Raw genomic sequence first — 23,586 nt, forward strand, 5'->3', positions numbered from 1 at the left:
TCCTATCTTCATTCGATGACATCCTCTTCTTGTCTTCTGGTCTTCACGCCGCGGCTCCGGCGCAGGCGTACTTTGTCTGTCCTGTTGAGGGCAGAGCAAAGTACTGCAGTGTGCAGGAGCAGGGGCTCTCTGACCCTTCCAGGCGCCTGCGCACAGCAGTACTTTTCTCTGCCCTCAACAGGGCTGACAAAGTACGCCAGCACCGGAGCCGCTGCAAGAGGACAAGAAGACAAGAAGAGGATGTCATTGAATTAAGATAGGAGGTGCTGGACCCGGATCGCGACGCACATCGGACCGGACCGCAGCGGGACCGCCCCTGGGTGAGTATAAAGTATAATATGACCTTTATTTCTCATCTTTCAGGTTACATCAGGGGCTTATCTACAGCATTACAGAATGCTGTAGATAAGCCCCTGATGCTGGTGGGCTTAGCTCAGATACGATTTTTGGGGTGACAGAGTCCCTTTAAGAGGCACATGCCATTACCACTAGCATGTGACTCCATCAGAAATGTTACTCCAGTCTGGGACTGAGGTACATTTCAGGTGTAATTTATGGCACTAGGGTGGGGTAAATTTATGATGGCTTTCTCCTTGGCAGAGCTGGCTGGTACTGGCGAAAAAAAGGCCAAAAGCAGCACATTTTTTCAAACTGAGTACTGCAAACATTTTGTGACATTTCAATGTGTTTTCACCAGTAAACTGGCAAAGACCGCTTGAGGAACTGAGCTTTTTAGTTTTATGAGAAAGCCATGGCAAATCACTTAAAACTAACCTCAAGACATCCATTTTAATGACTTAAAACTCCTTTAACCAGTAATTCTGCAATATCTTTATAGAAACCTGTAATATTTTACTTACTAATGCACACAACAAGTCTACTGCTTCCAAGATTAGTTCCTGGTGTCCAATCCTTGTGACTCCCAGTTCTTCCAGTTCTTGGTGAGTAATACGGAGTAACTGGTCCCCAGCAATTTTCTCCCTCTCAAAGTTTTTGATGTATTGTTGTAGACAGTCATCGAGACCTGATGAAGAAATAATTGATGCAGGGAAGTGTTTGATTTAACAATACAATTCTAGTGATTTTATTTTAAAACAAAATTAACAAAAAATGTACAATCAAAAATATAAAAAGAAAAATCTTAAAGGGAACCAGTTAACAGATTCATGCTTCCCAAACCATGGACAGCATGAATCAGAGCCAGAGTACATGATTTCAACCAGGTATATAAATCTTCTTCGGAAATGCTCTTGCGTCAATCTCTGATTAAAGCCTGATCAGAATAATCGTACTGTTTTTCTTAGATGGAGCAAAAACAATCATGTGCACCTACCTTTATTATGTAAAGCACCGTCCCTTAGCATATAGGGCTTTATCTTGTTATGTGTAGTGCTGTCCCTTATTACATATTATCCTCTATTGTTATGTGTAACGCTGTACCTAAGGAAAACAAATCTGTCAGTCTCTGCAGATGTGCACCAGACCATCTGTATGTTTATCATGTGACCTATCATAGACCTCCCTGAAATGTCATGTGACATGATGAATCGGATGATGGGGGGGCCCACTTACTCTAAATTGCCCGGGGTCCCGAATACCCTCAATCTGCCTCTGGTTATAGATTTTTGTATTGGGGCACATGAGTATCAATTCATCTCTGTGCATATAACTGCCTCCTTTATGCATTATTTAGCAATAAGCACTTCATCACAAATCGATAGATTAGAACCAGTGATGAGTGAGCGTGCTCTGATATCGCGTTATCTGAGCATGCTCGGGTGTTATCCACTAATATGTTCAAGTTCCCGCAGTTGCATGATTTATGGCTTTATGGTTAGAAAGCCGCAACATATGTGGGGGTTGAATGTTTGTTAGGCAATTCCCTCACATGTTGGGGCTGTCAAACAGCTGCAAATCATGCGGCCACGAGAACTCAAACATATTACTCGAGCACGCCCAAGATACTCGGAAAACACGATATCAGAGCACACTTGCTCATCACTAATTAACGGTGACAGTGGTCTTCGAAAAAATAAAAGTAGCTGAAATGGAATAACATTGTTCAAAGTCTGACCACGACAAGCAAAATAAACAAAAAACGGACTCAACTTTTCTAACACCATCGCCTTTTAATTCTGTGAATCAACGTGATAAAACTTCAACAGGTGCAGACCAAGGACTTATCTGAAGTCTGGTAAAGTGTCCGAAGAACTCCAAGATCTTCACTGGATCTACTGCTAAAAAATAGTAATTTAAAACTAATTGTAATTCATCTGCTGCAGATTGTTTCAACTAGTGCAACATAATCATGTTTTAATGCTCAGTCCTATAAAGATGTAAGAATTCTTTGGGAACATTATTGGATTTGGATAAATCCTTAGTCTGCGATGACTGAACTTTAATTGTGTTTGTAAAGAAGTTTGCCAAGATCAGTGGCATAGATACCATGAGTTCAACCTGCACATGAACCCAATAGGTAGGGGGCTTTCCTCAGCTTACAAGCAGCCATTAATGGTCTATTTCTCTGAAGGTAAGTGTCAAAAGGTAATAACTACCAGAGCCAACAATTAGAGGTGAACGGTTATAAAAAAAGACATAAGGTAGATCAATGATAAAATAATGGAGAACAAGAGGGCCATGTACTATTCTTGCACAGGGTCCCTATCTATGACCACCCATGGACCAGACACATTGACTGCGTACTGACAGAGGTATTTCTGCACAGAATCTTGCATATCATTCAGTGCATCTTCAGAATACCTGATATTTTACCTGAAATTTTTTTTTCATTTTCAACCTTTAAAATATTATATTTGAGGTTATATACCGACTATCCAGAACTAACCAGACTCCATTGATGTTGGATTAAAATGATCTTTCAGTACAAAAAAAAAATGTAAAACTTCTTGAAGGCTTCGTAACGTTCATTTACTTTGGGATTGGGATTTCCTTATAGTCATTGTTACATATTGATTGTTCAGGATGACGCAGATTTCAGGCATTTACCAATACACTAGGAGATATGACAAATGGTTAAAAACCTTGGTACTGGTGAGTCATCCAAATCTCACAACAAAAATGTTTTACTCCTACAATATATGCTGTGTAAATCAACACAGAGCAACAGCAGGTGGTTTAACTACAATATATACTGTGTACGAGCATTTAACTCCTTAACCCACAGGCCATATTCTGTTTTTGCATTTTCCTTCTCTTCTTCCCAGAGCCATAACTTTTTTTTTTGTGGTCAAAATGACCATGTGAGGACTTTATTTTTGTGGGACAAGTTGTACTTTTGAATAACATTGGTTTTAATATATTGCGCACTGTAAAACGGAAACACATTCCAAGTATGGTGAAATTGCAAAAAAGTGCAATCCCACAGTTTTTTTTTTACTATGTTCACTTTATGCTAAAACTGACCTGCCATAATGATTCTCCAGGTCATTACAAGTTCATAGACACCAAATATATCGGTATTTTTAAATTTAAATGGTGAAACAAAATCCAAATTTTGAAAAAAAACTTCATTAACGTCCCCGACGCCTGCGCGGTAAGTTTTTTTCCGGGCATGCGCAGTTTGCGCTGCCCTTTGACTCCCATCACATGATGGGAACTTACAGTGCAGGCACCGGGGACGTTAATGAAGGAAGTGGAGACGGCGCACGGAGGCCCTGAGTGATGGCTGGGAGGCGTTTGTGTCAGGGAGAAAAGACATGCCCCCCTGACAAACTAGAGGTCGGAAAGGCAAATTCTAAAAACGAATAGTTCAGCATTGGCAGGGACCCCAACTAAAAGAGCCACCTTGATAGAATGCAGCATTAGTGCTGTACAAGGTGGCTCTTTCAGTTAAAAACGCCTGGGGGGCGACAGGTTCCCTTTAATGTGAATGCATTAATGACTTGTATAGAGGCAAAATTACGTTCTCGGCATAAGCATCCATGCCTCTTTTAATGCATCCCATTATTATATTTGCCTTAGCAGCAACTGCCTGGCACTGGCTACTAAAGTTTAGTCTGCCGTCCACCCATACACCCAAGTGTTTTTCAGTGACAATTTTACAAAAAAAGAAGGTGAACATGCTAATTTTTTATGAGCGGCATAGATGATATCAGGACTGAAAATTATCTGGGTAACTATGCACTATGCTTGTCATTCCAAGGGTGGGCGATAAGACACTCCATGACTGGCACTAAAGCGGCTACAAACACATGGAGCGGACCCTGTTGATTTTTTTTCTCTTTATTCTACTGACTTCACAGTTAAATTGAACATAAAATGTGGTCAGTCTGAGAAAACTTCCAATAAGGACTAAATAATAGGTTTAACATAACATCATATCACTAACAGAGCCTGCTCCATTCTAAAAGATGATTGAAGCTATTCGCAGCCTGCAGGCTAAATGAAGCTCATGAAACATTAACAACGCTCTTCATTCATATACTGTTACATAGATCATCTCGCGAATGGCAACAATAAGAAGTCCTCAGTTACCTGGCTTATAAAAATAATTGTTTAATGATAAGTGAGGTATTCTACAATGTCATATCGGACAGCATGGCTAGGACAATAAGAAAACGATCTGCAATAAAATACTGACAAGACAAGCAATCTGCCGCAGATGAAAAATGTACTGACTACCAAGACAATTAAAGGGAAATGGTGATAATGTTGACATAAAATAAAAAAGGACTGGTGAAGCATATAAATACACAAGTCACCAGGTATTATCTCGAGCTCCAGCTGTCCAAGATGTCAACATGGCAGCCAGGGCCAACACTTATAACTTTCTTTAATCTACAGTTAGGACCCAAGCAGCAACCCTCTCTGGAAAAATCTTGGGTACAGAAGCAGTAGCAGCATGTCATCTATGAGGCTTAGTTTACCCGACAGTATAAAAAAATCATTTGATTTTCATCCTTAAAAAAATAATAATAATGATTTTATATATGTATTGTCATATGTTTGGCATCTACTTTTATACACCAGCAGTGAATAAAATTTACAAAACCAAATACAGATTCTTATGCTAAGAACTGCCATGTATCCATAAAAATAGGATGCTTTAAAGCACCACTCCAGCATTTTTTTTAATTTTACCATTGGAGTGGTGACACTAATCTATAATGCAGGCTTTACCATGACATTAGCCAAAGGTAAGTGTTCACACTAGGCAGTCAGGTCAGAGACCGATCCGATCCATGAGATTACCTTGACGTTGGTGGATGGGCTCACATTTTTTGGCCAAATTTTGTGCTAAGCATCTCATGTGTTTTTCATAGATTTCACAAGTCATTATGCTATTCACATTTCATGTATCACACATTCCCTTGCTTTAGTACAATTAAGTGCAGCCATTCATCTATTTACTAATCTATTTTCCACTGCTTCAGTCAGTCTTCTGAAGTTTGTGACCTGTCGGATCATTACAGTGTTTGTTGGGTGATCTGGATGTCGCAATTCAATAGGAGTCTATGAGAGGCAGAATGAGGCCAGAACAAGGCTCCCATAGACTTACATTATAATAATATTAATTTTATTTCTATAGCTCCAACATATTCCACAGCACTTTATATTATAGAGGGTACTTGTACAGACAATAGACATTACAGCATAACAATAAGCACAGATCAAAACAGATACCAAGAGGAATGAGGGCCCTTCTCACAAGCTTACAAACTATGAGGAAGAGGGGAGACACGAGAGGTGGATGGTAACAATTGCTTTAGTTGTTCGGACCAGCCATAGTGTAAGGATCGGGTGTTCATGTAAAGCTGCATGAACTGGTTATCAGCCTAAGTATGTAACAGTACAGACACAGAGGGCTATAAATGCATAAAGCGTGTGAGAACGTGATGCGAGGAACCTGGTTGTGGTAAAAATTTTGAATGGGCAGCACAGGGATAGTTAAATTAATATGTTGAGGCGGTAGGCCAGTCTGATCAAATGCATTTTTAGGGCGAACTTAAAAGTGTGGGGATTGGGGATTAATTGTATTAACCTGGGTAGTGCATTTAAAAGAATTGGTGCAGCACGTGAAAAGTATTAAGAGACGGGAGTGGGAGGTTCTGATTATTGAGGACATTGATAGCTTTTGACCATTACCACTGACTTCAGGTCAGACAGAAGTTGGGGTCATAAGATAGCGAGATTTCGAGCTAGCTCTGTCAATTCCTTTGGCAGTGAACGTGCATTATTATTATTTGTATAGCACCATTGATTCCATGGTGCTGTACATGAGAAGGGGTTACATACAAAACACAGATATCACTTACAGTAAACAAACTAACAATGACACACTGATACAGAGGGGAGATCATCCTGCCCTTGCGGGCTTACATTCTGCTAGATGCAGGTCCGGACTGGGACTAAATTCAGCCCTGGCATTTGAAGTTACACAGGCCCACTTGTCACATGGTAACTGTATAATATCTTTGTACACTTGTAGGTTACAAGAAGTGAGGGGAGTGTAACATATAATATATAACATATAATCACAGCTGTATCCAGCATTGCAGCTCAGTCCTATTTATTGCTTTTAGTTGCAGGACAAAGAAAAGCCGCTACTTTACCTACATAACTGGATCTCATAGATAATGAAGGGATGAGACAACCAAAGGCTATGGTACCTCATTCTGATGCTCCATAAAGTTTGCCTACAGCCACTCTTGGTTCCGCTGCGCAGCACGAGACCCGGTGACTCTGAAAAGCGGTGACATCAGTAAAGTCACCGGTCTTCAGATATTCCGGGTCTTGCGCTAAGCTCGGCGACTGTGAAGAGCGGTACTGTTACTACCGTCACCGCTCTTCAGAGTCACTAGATCTCGCCAGGTCTGGGCTAGTAGTGGGGGTGTCTGATAGACACCTCTCCATTACTTGCACCAGGGATTGATAGCAGCTGACATTACGCAGCCCACATCAACCCTAAAAATCATTACACACACCAGAATTAAATGCTTTGGCAGCTGGGAAAAGCAGTAGAGTTAGGCTACTTTCACACTTGCGTTATGTGACGCACGTCGCAATGCGTCGTTTTGGAGAAAAACGCATCCTGCAAAGTTGCCCGCAGGATGCGTTTTTCCTCCATAGACTTGCATTAGCGACGCACTGCGACGGATTGCCACACATCGCGTGCGACGGATGCATAGTGTTTTGGCGGACTGTCAGCACAAAAAAGTTCCATGTAACATTTTTTTGTGCGTCGCGTCCGCCATTTTTGACCGCGCATGCGCGGCCGAAATTCTGCCCCCTCCTTCCCGGACTGGAGAATGGGCAGCGGATGCATTGTAAAACTGCATCCGCTGCCCACATCTTGCAGTAAATTTCACAGGTTCCATCGGTACGTCGGCCCGACGCATTGCGACGGGCCCGTACCGTCGCAAGTGTGAAAGTAGCCTTAGCGCTATTCCCAGGTGCCGGGCGCTAACTACAACTGTCATCATCCTTGCCTGGTCTCCCTGCGAAGCAATTCTGTTGTATTTACATGCGCTGATCTCAGGCCACTAAACGAGTGTGATCGACAATACTGAAGTCTTTCGCTTGTTTCCTGGCCTCTTTATACCAACTGAGAAAGAATGAAGGGAACAGAACAATCACTATTAGATCAATCTGTCCCCACACAGTATCATGTTATCAGCAGCACAACTACAGTTTACACCGGCGATGTGCTGCTGAGAACAAGGATTTCTGTTCTCACATAAACAATCCAATCACTCGATGAATAGGCAGCATTTTGCTTGTTTAATATAATACACCCCATTATCCTCCATATATTATAATGTGCACCTCAGTCCTCCATATAGTATAATATGCCCCTCAGTCCTCCATATAGTATAATACACTCCTTGGTCCTCCATATAGTATAATACACTCCTCAGTCCTCCATATAGTATAATACACACCTCAGTCCTCCATATATTAAAATACACTGCTCAGTCCTCCATATAGTATAATGCACTGCCATAGTCATCCATGTAGTACAATTTACTTCCCATAGTATAATGCACCCCATAGTTCTTCATATAATATAATGTATTCCCCATAGTCTTCGATACAGTATAATGCTGCCCACATATAGTATAATGATGCCACCCCATAGTATAATGCAGCCACCCCACAGAATATATTGTAGCCCCAAGTATAATGTAACTCCCCAGAGAATATAATGCAGCCCCTGCATATATAATATATGATAGCCCCCTCAGAGCATAATGTAGCCCCTCCATAGAATACAATGCAGCCCTCATTATATAGTATAATGCAGCTCCCCATAGAATATAATGTAGCCCCATAAAAGAATATGATGCAATCCTCCCTCATAGAATGTATATAGCCCCCCTTAGAATACAATACAACGCCCTATAGAATGTAATACAGTCCACCATAGAATGTAATACAGCCCCCCATAGAATGTAATACAGCCCCCCATAGAATACAACCCACAATAGAATGTAATACAGCCCCCCATAGAATGTAATACAGCCCCCATAGAATGTAATACAGCCCCCCATAGAATGTAATACAGCCCCCCCATAGAATGTAATACAGCCCCCACATAGAATGTAATGTAGCGCCCCCCCAGTAGCCCCACAATCCAGTTATCACTCATTGATATATAAAAATAAACCTTACAGTCCTCACCTCTCCTCGTGCCCCGCGCTGCTCCTGGCTCCGGTCTCAGCGGCTACAGTCTGCCCGGCAAACAGCAGGTACGCGATATGATGTCATCGCGCACCCGCAGTGTCAGAGGCAGAGCGGGTAATGATGGGAGAGGGCACATTAGCAGACACTCTCTCCTCCATCAATGCATTCAACTATACCGGCGTCAGACGCCGGTAAAGTTGAATGCGGTGGCGCTGGCGTGGGGGTGAGTCGGCGCTGGTGGGGGGGGTTAGTCGGCCCAGTGGCAGAGCGTGCAGGGATCCAGCGGCCCACTACTGGCACCGGCCCTTCTGGCATTTGCCAGAAGTGCCCGATGGCCAGTCCGGCCCTGGCAGGCTGGTGGGGAAGGAGACAGTAGGTTGGGGAGTTAAGGTACTGATGACATTTTGAAAGTCAGACTGTCAATCTGCGAACTGGCAAAAGATCTTACTAGGGAAAGCAGGTCAATGATATAAGAGTGACTCATCAATGACAGGAGCTAGGGAGTGGGTTGTGAATAGGGAGCGAGGCAAGTGCATTGTCCCACCTGCTGTACTTGCAAATCATCAGAATAAGTTTTCATCTATGGATTTCTCCCAAACAGCTAAATGAATTTATACAATGAATTTAAGGATGTATTCAGCATTATAGCACCTATATGTAAATTCCTTTAGTTTGAGGCATGAAATCCTGATGACAGATCACTTTTATTTCCTGCCTGCATAGCATTCATTGTATACATTTACTGATATTACAATATTATTTTTCTTAAGCACTTGAAAATGGTTCTTTATTAGTCTTCGTGCCATTGTCATCAGTTGGATTTCGATCATTGTCCAATAGACAGTGGGTGGAATATCTGATAAATGGTAGAAAGCAATTTTGTATATTAGAGAGCAGCTATGGACTGTACAAAACATTCTTTTCACAACCACATCTTAACACACCAGTTTTACTAGCAGCCACAGTCTGTGGCTCTCCAGCCCGATGAAGCAAAAGTAATGGAAAGGATGATTGTAAAACCATGACATATGATCATCATAACACTCAACCGTCCTCAGAAGCCAAGATTTATTTTATAAATCCATTGCACAAAAGATGAACAAAAATACAATATAATTCTCATTTAGTAAAAAATGTAGTGACAGCAGCAGGTCCAAAAAAAAGGACAAGTCACAAAAACCCAGACAAACAATCAGGACGGGCTCCAGGTTTTTTAACACAACACGATTCCTGATGCACAGATATGGCAAGGAAATACAGGTATAGTACAATGCCAAAGATCTCACTTACATCTTACATTACATGAGTGATTTCTAATGTAAATATGTAATGTAATATATTGCTCCATACAGTATTATGGGTACCACATAGTGCTCCATACAGAATAATAACTCACGGCCGCAGGCACTATCACAGGCACTGATGTCCATGATGGCAAGTGGCCTCCTCATGGTCCCAGCACTTGCCCGAGTGCTGACGCCGCCCTGCAAATGAGTGTTAAGTGAGAAGAATGAGGTATAGAGTGACTCACCTAACAGGCCTAAAATTCTCTGCAGTCATGTTTATACTATGACTGATGCTAGATCCCAAATTTTCCTGAACAACAATACATTCATGATGTCCTATAGCACAAATTAAACTATAGAAAAAGTTTATTTCACCTAAAAGCCAGCTGAAAAACATTGTATTAAAGAGGCACTCCTCCCATCAAAGTTTCTATCCTTTTAAAAAAATTGCTATCACCACATTATATAGCACTGTATAATTTCAATTGCCCATTTTGTCTTTGTACCCAGTAAATTCTTCTCTTTAATCTGCTCTATGAAGAAACAGGAAGTCTCTTGCTTCTATATAAATATTTTCCCCCTTCAACTCCTGACCCAGATGCTCCCTCCTCAGCTAGTCTGTTTTTAATTATGTGATGTCATAGACCTAATAGAGAACTAATTAATTGAGCTATAATGATGACCTGAGATACCTCACAAGTCATGTAGAACTTAAGGAACCATAAAGACTCACCTGATAAAACCAGCCCTTTCTCCATTAGTGCTTTATGGTGCACTGACCCCCAAAGTGAAAGTGTCAGTTTTATGCAAATCCAAGACAACTTCACAAATGCAGGAGACAGACTCCGGCCATGTGTCCTAACAGCTCTTCAATGTGGGACAGTCTCTTCAATGGCTGTTGGTGGCGAGAACAAAGTTTTACTTTCTCTGCTGAAAGCTATTGTTCAGCACTAACCAAACCCTGCAAATACTTTTCTAAAATCTTTACTAAAAAAAACTCCCCCATGGGGGGTTTTGGAAGCATGGGCCAGAACAAGGACCTCTTCTCTAAAGACGTAATGATTAGAGATGAGCGAATAGCTTTGGATAACTCCTTATCCAAATAGCTATGGCGCTTACCGAATAGCAGCATCAGGAACCTGGACACCTGGAGCGCTCCCGATCAGCTGTTTGGCGCCGCAGCTGCATGTGTCGCGGCTGTGTGACAGTCACAGAACCTATTTGTTCGGTGTCCAGGTTACCGATGTCGTTATTCGGTAAGTGCTATAGCTATTTGGATAAGGAGTTTTGCAGAGCTATTAGATCATCCCTAGTAACGATCTTTCCTTTCATGCTCCTTATAGTTGTGATTCATACTTTTGGCCAGGTCGTCAATGTCTGAGCTTCCTGACAGAGTAGGAGAAATCCATGGAGAAGGTTTGTAGGGCTGTACCCGAAAAACAACTGAATTCACCAGACTCTTCTGCAGTGGAAGACAAAGAGTCCTGTGGAAAGATAGCACTTGACTAAGGGGGCAACTGTACAGCATAGTTCACTTCTTACTGGTTGATAGCTACAGTATATGAAAGTTTTGGGTCTGCTCTCACTGTCAGGGCTCATCCAGATGTTTTTTCAAGTAAGAGTTCAATCTATGTTTTCAACATTCACATTTTATCCCTTCGAACTGAATGAGAGGTGCACAAATCACAGAGACTTGTCTGATATTGATCCAAATGTTGGATCAAACTTGCCATTGCAATTCTATCGGCCAGTGAAAAATATTGGACAGTACTCAAATGCCATCCATGTGCTGTCCATTTTTTTACGGTTTGTTTGAGAGAAGGTGGGTAAACTTTTCTCTTTTGTTTCCCCATCCTGGAAAAACTTATGAAACTTGGGCCTTTTTTCATGCAAGAGAAAATAACGAACTTCTTAATGAGCCTTAAAGCCAGACTCTCACACCAGTTTCTATTTTCCTTCCATTTCGCATCCACATAGAATTTTTTTTTTTTATAAGAACATAATGATTGATTAAGAAAATACATTTTTGAAATTTAGATTACAATACCTATATTGTTTGCAGGTGTTGTGACCTGTTCCCTTTAAACTTGTAAGTCACAAATGAAAGCTGGATAATGGCCTAACATTGGCCAAGTGAGACAAGAATCCGGCACTGACCACAACTACTGCTTGATATCTGCCTACGTGTCATTATCAAAACAATGTAGTTTCTTTCATTTTAGATTGCAGATATTTAGCAATAGGACAAATGCACCATAGTTAGTAAGTTATAGTTCAGAGTTGAAGTAGCAAAACAGTCTGCTCTGAAGGAACCAAGTTACAAATTAGAAAACAAATTATTTTAAAGGTCAAAATTGTATTTTGACCATGTTCATCATTTTGTACAGCATGTCAGAACAGAGAATAACCAATTTCAACTGTTTGTCTTTGGTTTAACAATAGTTTCTTAGAGCTTATTTTAAAACATGGTGTATTGAAGCATTTTGTTACTGAAAATGGACACCCCTTTTAATTTGTAATGTGGTCTCCTAAGTGTATAAAGTGCAGAAAATAACCTCAGCAGACACTCACCCTCCATGGGTCCAGCCATTGCTGTCATTATCTCTACTCCAAATGAGTAATTTCTGAAATAAACTTAGCTGAAAGTCGACAAATAGACTGGGGAAAAGCAGGGGTTTGGGTGCAACATACTTGCTTTTTTTTTTTAACCAAGAATGAGAACAAAACCCTAATAAAGTAAAGTGTAAAGTTTCATAGCTTTTTCTCGCTGGACAAACTTATTAAAATGATGTTTAGTGACTTTTTTGAGGAAGCCAAAGATGGGGCACCAGGTAAAGGACAGTCATCAATCTAATATCGAAGATGTAACCTAAGCAGCGTCGGACTGGAGTACCTTGGGCCCACCAGAGAAAAATCATTCTTGGGGCCCACCTTGCATTTATATAGAAATAATACCAATTCTGTTGCAAAATGAGGTAATATCAATTAAAGTGTTTATTAGCCTACCACGGTAACCTTTAAAAGGAACCTGAAGACTCTTTCACATGTAAAGTGCCATGGAATAAATGGCGCTATAATCGTGAATAATAATTAGTCAATAAATAACCAATTTAACTTAATGTATAAATAACAAACTAAAGAAACACTGCTGGTGCTTCACTTGTGCTGCAAACATCTTCCTGACCCCTTTCTGACCTCTTCGGTACTGTGAGACCTCCCCACTCTCAACATAACCTGACACATGCAGGGAGAGAGAGGGGTGATGTAGGGGGATGGGGGGGTTGGGAAATACAAGCAAGGACGTTCAGAAGATGCACAGCACTATTCACTGTAAGGAATGCTGTACTGTTATGACCCCAATGGCAGAGGGTCTCAGGAATAATTGCTAAGTCTGTAAATACAGAAAACCAGCTCATAGGGCAGTGGTAACTGGGCTGACCATATAACTAATCCTAGCACCACAAATACCAGCAGCCGGGGAACGTTCCTACGTTGATCCTAGACGTCTCGCGCCAGCCGGAGAGCTAACTACCCCTAGAAGGGAAAAGAAAGACCTTTCTTGCCTCCAGAGGAAATACCCCAAAAGTTGGATAGAAGCCCCCCACAAATAATAACGGTGAGGTAAGAGGAAAAGACAAACATAAGAATGAGCTAGGTATTTAGCAAAGAGAGGCCCACTAGCTAATAGCAGAATATAGAAAGATAACTTATATGGTCAGCAAAAAATCCTATCAAAAATATCCACACTGGAAATTCAAGAACCCCCGAACCGTCTAACGGCCCTGGGGGGAGAACACCAGCCCCCTAGAGCTTCCAGCAAGGTCAGGAATCACATATAGTACAAGCTGGACAAAAAATGATAGCAAACAAATAACCCAAAAAACAAAGGAGCAGACTTAGCTTAATTTTGCACGAACCAGGACCAGCAAATAGGAGCAAACAGAATGTGTCTGATAACACCGATGCCAGGCACTGGACTAAGGTTCCAGGAGGTTTATATAGCAACACCCCTGAAGTAACGACCCAGCTGAGTGGAAACTGAGGGAAGGAAATCCCAGAGTCATATCACTAGTAACCACAAGAGGGAGCCAAAAAGTCTAATTCACAACACTGTACACTGTCTGTGCACTTCATAAAGGGGCTGCAGATGCAGGGGGCCTCCTTAGTGGGTGGCAGGAGCTGGGGCTGGGGCTGGGTGTGGGCCCACCACAGGATTCTTCAGTGTCCTGGTGCCCCAGTCCAACCCTGAACCTAGGGATACACAAACAAGAGAATACAGCAGTACTCCGTAAGCGCCACATGTACACAAACATTGAATATATGAGATGTAAATGAATATCTGCAATATAGAATATACTTATAAAAATGAAGGCACTTAGTACATAAATTGGCCAATTCACATGTCCACCAACCACGGCAAGATGACCTTTCATTGATGGGAACCTAACCTAATACTTATCAAACATGCCTCTCCTGGACGATAAGGCTACATAATTAATGGGCAGGTTGGGATCCAGTATTGATTAATAACACCCTTGGACTAATGGGTGGAGGTCACCTTGCCTTGGTTGATGGGCACACGTGAGTTGGTCAATTTATGCACCAAGTACCTTTATTTTTTTTAAACTATATTCTATATTGCAGCTATGCATTTTAGATCTCATTCTCAATGTTTGCATACATAATGGCGCTTACAGAGTGCTGCTGTATTCTCTTATTTGTATATTGTGAAGTCATGGCAACTTGCACTTGTTCACACTAGCTTTGTTCTGTATGGAGATGCTGATTAGTTTTTTGGTTTTTTTGTTGCAGTATCCCAAGGATATATAAGATGTGAGCTTAAAGCTTCCCAGATTTTGCACTCATTTTTGTAAATTGAAAGTAATGGGTAAGTGATCGGTCATCTTTAAAGGGAACCTGTCATGTAAAAAAAAACGCTATTAACAAGCAGATATGGAGTTAATCTGCAGATTAATAATGTTCTGATATTGTGTGTCGCAGGCACCGGGAGCCCCAATGCCAGGAGGAAATTAACTTTATTCTCTCTGGAAGCATTTGGCTTCCATTCATACAGGTGGCACCGGCACAGTTTCAGTCATCGCCCTGTGTATAGAGAGCAGTGGCTGTAACCGCTCCCCTGGTACTGACTGACAGCCAGCCTTAATGCTAAGTTACTGTCAGTCATTGCATAAGGCACGATTACAGCCACCGCTCTCTATACAAAGTGCAGTAACAAATTGCATCCGGGCCGCCCCCAAGACTGGAAACCAAACACTGCCAGGAGGAATAAAGTTAATTTCCTGCTGGCATCGGGGCTCATATTGTCAGAATGATATTAACTTGCAGATTAACCCCATATCTGCAGGTTAATAACGTAAGTTTACATGACAAGTTCCCTTTATCAGTGCCATGACAGATAGCATTAATTTATAATGGGGTCTACCTACAGTAGGTTTTGGTGTTTTCGATAGCAATAAGTATTTCAGACCATAAAATTCTTGCTGTCAAAAACTGGAACATCTGCAAAACTTAAACACAAATCTGACAAACAGAGCGTTACATTTACATCATGCAATGTATCTGAATCGAACGAAAGTACAGAAATAGTTCAAACAATACTAAACCTATTATGTAGGGCACTGAATAAAGAGAAAAAGAATAGGAAAAAAGTTTCAATCGGATTTCTCAGCCAAGTGATTTCCATCAATGCAGCTATTTTTAATTGTGAGTTGGCATGATAACGACCTTGTGTGGGAGCGCAGATGGCAGGTTTTTTCCCCCTCTTGTAGGAGTAATCGTGATACTAGAACTGAACACATGCTAAAAGTACTTGTAGTTCTGTTCTCTAGAAAAATGTTATGACTACATTTCTCACTTATGTCACAGATTGTGGGAAAATCTACTTATATGACTAGCTACCCACTTTTCTCTATGAAGCCTTCAAATAAAAAAAATCAGCTCCATATATACTCTGAATATCATTAAGGATAATTCTTCTAAATCCTGTTCGTTCTGTTACACACAGATACAGTAACTCAGTCGGAAAATCCAATAAGCTAGTAAACTGTAAGTAAGATTCCCAATGGTATTATCATAATGGAACGCCCGAAAGAAAAAAAAAAAGGCCATTCCTATTCTTAAAAGCTGCTGTCCCATTTATATTAATCTTTGTCCCAGAGATCAAGTTTGTATAATAATAAAAAAAAAAAGCTGAGAGTTCTTGAACTACGTGGCTCTGACAGTCAGGAGTCCCCAACCTGCAGCTCGGGAGCCACATGTGGCTCTCAGGCCCCTGATGTGTGGCTCATGGTGGCCTGCCAGATTAGTGCATTAGCACCAGGTCTAGGAAACAACTATGAGGAGCAGGTCTCCAGATTGTGAATTTTGTGAGTAGCCCAGCAGAAAAGAGCAGATCTGAAAGTGCATATTTTGGCCTTTGGGGTTAGGAGATATCATCCAAAAACGAAGTTGGAGACTGGTGCATCTTGGTATACTGCCTCGGTATGACTTCTGTGGAAAAGCTTTGGCTGTCATTACACCATGTTCCAAATTATTATGCAAATTATATTTTTCTTGGATTTTCCTAAATGGTCGATGCAAATGACAGTAAGTCTAATAAAAGTCATCACCCGTTAGATTATACATCAAATTTTATTGAAGAAACCTCCCACTGATAACAGTATAATCACCAAAATAAACAAAACCTTAAAATGCACTGTTCCAAATTATTAGGCACAGTAGAATTTCTAAACATTTGATATGTTTTACAGAACTGAAAATGCTCATTTGTGGAATTTGCAGCATTAGGAGGTCACATTCACTGAACAGAAAAGCTATTTAACTACAAAACATCCTAACAGGCCAAGTTACATGTTAACTTAGGACCCCTTCTTTGATATCACCTTCACAATTCTTGCATCCATTGATCTTGTGAGTTTTTGGAGAGTTTCTGCTTGTATTTCTTTGCATGAAGTCAGAATCGCCTCCCAGAGCTGCTGTTTTGATGTGAACTGCCTCCCACTCTCATAGATCTTTTGCTTGATGATACTCCAAAGGTTCTCTATAGGGTTGAGGTCAGGGGAAGATGGTGGCCACACCATGAGTTTATCTCCTTTTATTCCCATAGCAGCCAATGACTCAGAGGTATTCTTTGCAGCATGAGATGGTGCATTGTCATGCATGAAGATGATTTTGCTCCTGAAGGCACGTTTCTGCTTTTTATACCATGGAAGAAAGTTGTCAGTCAGAAACTCTATATACTTTTGCAGAGGTCATTTTCACACCTTCAGGAACCTTAAAGGGCCCTACCAGCTGGTTCCCCATGATTCCGGCCTAATGACTCCTCCACCTCCTTGCTGACGTCGCAGCCTTTTTGGGACATGGTGGCCATCAACCAGCCATCCACTACTCCATCCATCTGGACCATCCAGGGTTGTTCGACACTCATCAGTAAACAAGACAGTTTGAAAATTAGGGCCCACTGCAACCGTTTCTGCTTGTGAACACTGTTTAGAGGTGGATGAATAGTAGGTCTATGCACCACAGCAAGCCTTTGAAGGATCCTACACCTTGAGGTTCGAGGGACTACAGAGGCACCAGCAACTTCAAATATGTTTGCTGGTTTGGAATGGCTTTTTAGCAGCTGCTCTCTTAATCCGATGAACTTGCCTGGCAGAAACCTTCCTCATCATGCCTTTATCAGCACGAACATGTCTGTTCTCAGATTCAGCCACAAATCTCTTAACAGTTTTCGGGAAATATCTAATGTTTTCATCCCTTGACCAAGGCATTGTACTTTTTGATACTTTTCAACAGCAGAGAGATCCTTTTTCTTTCCAATGTTACTTGAAAACTGTGGCCTGCTTAATAATGTGGAACATCATTTTAAGTAGTTTGCCTTTAATTACAATCACCTGGAAAACTAATTAGCACGTGTTTAAGATTGATTTCAGTGATCCATTGAGCCCTGAGACAATACTATCAATGAGTTTATTTGAAAAACAACACAATTAAATCTATATGACACTTAAATCCAATTTGCATAATAATTTGGAACACAGTGTATACCAGTAATTGAGGCTCTGTGTATCACTACTGTGAGAGGGGTGGGAGCTGGATGTTTCTCTTGACTCTCTCTTAGACCTAAATGTGGCTCACGACCTGCTCTCAAAACTGAATGTGGCTCTCAAGGTAAGAAAGTTAGGAAACCACTGGTATAGATGGATGCTTAGAGATGCTGAGCTCAACGATTGGCTGTAGCCCTGTCACGTCATCAGCACCGCAGCCAATACCAGACTCTAGGATAAGCAGCGGAGATTCGCTGATGGACCCAGAGATGGCGAGTACAGAGAGAGTTTTTTTTAAATACCAAACTAACTGCACCCAGCGCAAAACTTAACTGAAAAAGGATAACCCCTTCAACTTGGTGTCTTATCTTTATAGCAACAATACATTACTATAATAAATTTTACTTATATAGTGCCAACATATGTTGCAGCACTTTAGAATTAAAAACGGGGAAATGTAGACAATAAAGACATTACAGAGTAACACTAAATTCGACAGTTACAGCAGAAGTGGGAGTCCTGCTCAAAAGTTTAGAGTCTTTAAGAAAATGGGGGGGGGGGGGGGGCACAATACGTAAAAAGTGCTTGTCGTGTATGGTCCAGCCAGCATTAGAATAAGAGATTTTCAAACAAAGTTGCATGAATCAATCATTAGCCAGTATCTAAGTAGAGTTGTCAAATGTTATTGAGTGCACAAAGGATGTGGAGACAGATGAATAGGAGGGACCAGATTCTGAGGAAAATTTAGAAAAGTGTAACAGATTAGTGAAGTAAGGCGATGGTCAGTTTAGAAAGATGTATTTTTAGAGCATGCTTAAAAATATGGGGACTAGCTATTAACGGAATTGTCTGTGATAGTGCATTCTTGAAAACTGATGCAGCACAAGAAAAGTCTTGGAGATGGAAGTGGAAAGTGTGAGTTATGGAGGATGCTTGTCTCATATCAGTTGCAGAAAGGAGAGCACGGGTGAGGTGATAGTCTGAGAAGAGGGATGAGATGAATGGTGGTGCAGAATTGGGGAGAGAGCTTTGTAGGCGAGATTGATAAGTTTATATTGTACTTTTTCACACTCCTGGCTGTGGCTACAGGTCTCCTTTTCCCTAGTCTTAACACTAACTGCCCTTCACAAGACAACTACCCTACTTGCTGGCTAGCTACTCCCACCAACTGGGCTGACTAGTTGCTAACACTTTCTTTCACAGTGTTCCAACCTACCACAACTTCAACTGGGAGACACTGAAGTAAAATCAAAATAAAACCGCACTTTACAATAATGCATATTTTCACATCATATAAAAGTCAGCAGGGGGGTGGGAGGGACAGACATCTTCTCACTCCTTTATATGCCCACATACCAGTATGCCTACCACAGATGCCTCAATAACAATGAAAAAGCAAAATATCACTGTTAGGTCTTTCAGAAGGTATATCAGATGGAAAATCTAAAATACATTAGAAAATTAGGAGTGAGACAACAAATCACTTGGGAGTCCATTGTGAGAAATGCATAGTACAAATTATTGTATAGTGAGTGAGTAAGTAGGATTCACTATGTACAAGTTGTATAAGAGAAGGTGCAAAATGTAAGAGCATTTGGTATATCGACCCTCATTCCATGTGTCTTGCTGAATAACAGACTGTAAATGAATGCACTTGCAGACCTGCACAACCTGAGCATTGCATAGACCCCAAATGAGATGAGTCTATGCAATGAGTCTACTATTTAAAACTACTTTGAAAAAGAAAGGGGGCTTTTAATATTGATCTATTAGACAGGGGCAGGTCACAGAAACGATCAATATGTATTCTGGCCCTAATTTTGACCTGATGGTTACCCTACCTTGCCACGAAGGTTGGCACCTTAAAAAGCAATATGGTGCCCCCGCTCAACATCGGGTCAGCTTCAATGACCTTGTTATACCCTGCAAAGGAGTAGCACCACCGTGAATAATTCAACAACAACAAACGGGTATAAGTTACCAAAAATGTGACCAAATGGTAACCTTTAAAAAAAATTATGGCAACACATATAGGGAGAAAGTCATGTCAAAGACACTACAAATATGTCAATCATATCTCATTGGTTACTCAATTGTAAGTAGTTCACATACAGCTCATCAGATAGACAGTATCGTAGGCGGTATTAAATATAGCCAGACAAAAAGGGTGTCTGGATTGTCAAAACAGGGTAGGTCGCACATGTGGGCAATAGGAATTCTGGCCCTAGTTTTGGCCTGATGGTTTGCCTACCTTGCTGCGGGGGTTGTCACACTAAAGAGCGATATGGCACCCCGCTCGCCCCCAATGATCCTGTTATACCCTGCAAAAAAGGAGAACCACTGAAAATAAATAAATAACACTAATTAGGTATGCATAACCAAATAATTGACCCAATTGGTAACTTTAAAGAATTAGGAGCTACCGTAGTTGCGTCCAAGACACTAGCTATATCAATCATATCTCATTGGTTAATTCACTACAAATAATTCACATACACCTCATCAGATAGACAATAAGTATTGTGAGCACTATTTTATACAACCAGACCAGAATGTCTGGATTATGATCCTGTGAAATCCCTAGGTAAAAAAAGAGGTATATTGCACAAGCCCAATGGCCTGGGATAGTTAAATAAAATGCACAAGCCCTGAAAGTTACACATTCAGATTTCTTAGACTAGAAAATTTATATTTTTCAAAACTTACAAATTTGGCCCTAAACCATTAAAAAATATAAATATACCCTAAGGTATGCATATTCATTCCCAGGAACATGATCATAAGTCATAACTGAACGCCCATAAAAGACATATGAACGATGTCTATAAGGTAATTATTGTTCATATTCTGATGTCCATCCCAACGAGTACCCCCTACCCCTCTAATGACATGGGGTCATCAGGAGAGCGATGTAAAAGAAGACAATTTCGATGAGGGCATTCTCCCAGATTGGAGTGATCAGCATGCTATCACTCCAAACTAGGATAATGCCCTCAGACATGAGAATATGAACGAGAAGTACCTTATAAACATCATTCATATGTCTTTTATGGACTATAAGTTATAACTTTTGATCATGTTCCAGTGTTACCTTAGGGCAGGGGTCCCCAACCTGTAGCTCGGGAGCCACATGTGGCTCGCGGCCCCATGAATTGCGGCTTGCGGCTGTCTGCCAGCTTGATGCATTAGCTCCAGGTCTAGCAAACAGGTATGAAGAGCACATCTCAAAATGGTGGGTATTGTGAGCAGCTCTGCACAGAAGAGCAGATTTGGATGCACATATGTTATAATTTAACTATAGAGAGCTGGAGACAGGATGATACTACCTATCAGAAGAGATACTTGAAGCCGGATGCGACAGTGTGTTGGGAGAATTTTGAATGGGGGTATTGTTGGAACCCCGGGATCTTGGTAAACTGCTTAAGTGTGATTTATGTGGAAAAGCTTTCGTTATCATTATACCAGTAAAGGGGTCTTTGGTTGCCATAACTTTGAAGTGAGTGGGAACTGGATGTGGCTCGCGACCCGCTCTCAGAGCTGAATGTGGCTCTCAAGGTCAGAAAGGTTGGGGACTACTGCCTTAGGGTATACTTCTACTGTTAATTTGTTTAGGACCATTGAGCATTTGTAGGTTTGGACAAGTCTAAACATGCAAGTCTAGCAAATCTGAATACGAAAATTTCAGATGTAGCATCACACAATTCCAAAATTTGAAAAAATTATAGGTGGTGTGATATTTGTGACTAACCAGAATCTAATGTTCATGGTTCTAAAGAAGAATATAATTTAATGCAATGGGTATCGCCTTATGGTTGGCACCACTTTTCTTAGATACCGTAAATCTTTTTTTGGTAAAGTATAGAAGTTAATGTTAATCACTGTATACCTGAAAGATGCCCCGAATCCAAATATATACATTGTCATTACCATTAGACAAAGAGACGAATGAAAAGACCGCAAGTTTGGACTTTGACAAAGAGCTGTAATTAAATTTATCAATACGCTGTAAAGATTGTATAGTAGAAATTGATTACAGCTTAATTTGTTCATCACACAGATGCGGTTGCCAGATTTATCTAGCTACAAGTCTTTTAAAAGTTGTAAAGATGTTTTGCAGAACTAAAAAAAAAGCTACAGGTCACAGTAGTAATTAAAAGCAAAACTCCATTTAAAATTGATTCACTCCATTGTGCTCAGTGCAGAGCCCGAGGTATCATTTAACTACCTAGAATTTTTTAAATGCCCCTGTCATTTTTGCCAGATACATTGTGTTATGCCTAGTGCTGGGCCTGAAGGGACACTACCTTTCTTATAACAAAAACATGCTAATTTGGCTCTGCAGTAGAAATTGCACATGATCAGTATTCATTCAAAACAGATACTGCAGAAAAAAGAGTTTTCTCGTCCAATTTTTTCAAATATATGTTTTTATTAAATCAGTTATTTATTAAAGATTTTTCATTTTTACTCTTCATTCATCATGATGCAATTGTTTAACATGAAGTCAAGTCAATGGAGGAAACCCGTTTCAAAATGTAGAATGGTCCTGCAACAACCAAAATCATTGGATTTTTGCAAGGAACGTTGCAACCAAACAAAAATGATTCCTACATCAGTTGTGGAGTACCAAGCAGTATGTAACACTGGTGGGTATGACTAAGTGTCTTCTGGGTAGTCACTAGAGCCTATGATGGTGAGAATCGGCTGGACTGCTAGTAGGCACCAGGTACCACTCCAAGACAGTCACCAGGACTGCAGCAGGTGACCGGAGAGACCCAAGTACAGGATACATGTGGGCGAGGCAGAAGCATAGTCAGACAGTTCAAGGGCAGGGGGCACAGGTTCAGAATTTGCAGCTGAGGTCAGGAGCGGACAGATAAGGATAAACAAGAAGGCAAACCGAGTCGATAACTGAACTAGATGCTAACAGCAAACTAGAACCTAAGCCCAGGTATGGTGTGGAGGGCGGCGCTGCCTGATAAAGCACCTTCTGGTTAGTAATTGGCAGGACACAGCAGGGTTAAATTCCTGCAGGAACTGGCCACGTCCCCTAAAGTCATGTGGAGTCAGTAGAGTTGGAAGTGCTGTATGGACTCAGCGCGGTGGTCAGACATGAGGAAAAGCAGAGCGACGATTGCAGTGAGTAGTTCGGCGACAGGAATGTGTGACCTCTATGATGTCCAGATGCCCTAAAAGAGCATATGTTTAAGAGCTGTCTTCATGAATCAACCCCTTTTGGTGTATTACCTATATTTAAATGAGTATGTAGCATAATTACAAATAACCTGCTTTACAGAAAGATGGTCTTATTTTCTAGTGAAAAACTGTAGTGTGGTGCACAGCACTATTTTTGATAGTAAAATAATAGGCATTATGACGGACTCATGACAGACCTTCCTGTAGTTATTTGGACACATTGCACACTGCTAATGTTCCTCTAACTACTTGTCTAGCACACCATCATTTTTATTATTTTTTTGTTCCTATGATAGAACAGAAAACTGTAGGTTATGCCCAACGGTGGAGCATGTGGGTTTGAGGACCCACTGTGCCGCAGGGCCACGCCTGTCCAGGAAAGGGCATAGCTAAGC

The 23,586-nt window shown here is 41.0% G+C and overlaps 1 protein-coding gene across 11 annotated transcripts in view; it reads right to left on the reverse strand.

Annotated features, from left to right (window-relative positions):
• CNKSR2 (connector enhancer of kinase suppressor of Ras 2) overlaps positions 1-23,586 on the reverse strand; it is a 547,735-nt gene that overhangs the window by 444,948 nt on the left and 79,201 nt on the right. For all 11 annotated transcript variants that reach the window (XM_077294613.1, XM_077294618.1, XM_077294612.1 and 8 more), the window contains exon 2: positions 861-1,024. In XM_077294613.1, the coding sequence (XP_077150728.1) occupies positions 861-1,024 (164 nt within the window). The remainder of the gene's footprint in view (positions 1-860; positions 1,025-23,586) is intronic.

Source organism: Ranitomeya variabilis, chromosome 3, assembly GCF_051348905.1.
Source record: "Ranitomeya variabilis isolate aRanVar5 chromosome 3, aRanVar5.hap1, whole genome shotgun sequence".
In the NCBI taxonomy this organism is placed as follows: Eukaryota; Metazoa; Chordata; class Amphibia; order Anura; family Dendrobatidae; genus Ranitomeya; species Ranitomeya variabilis.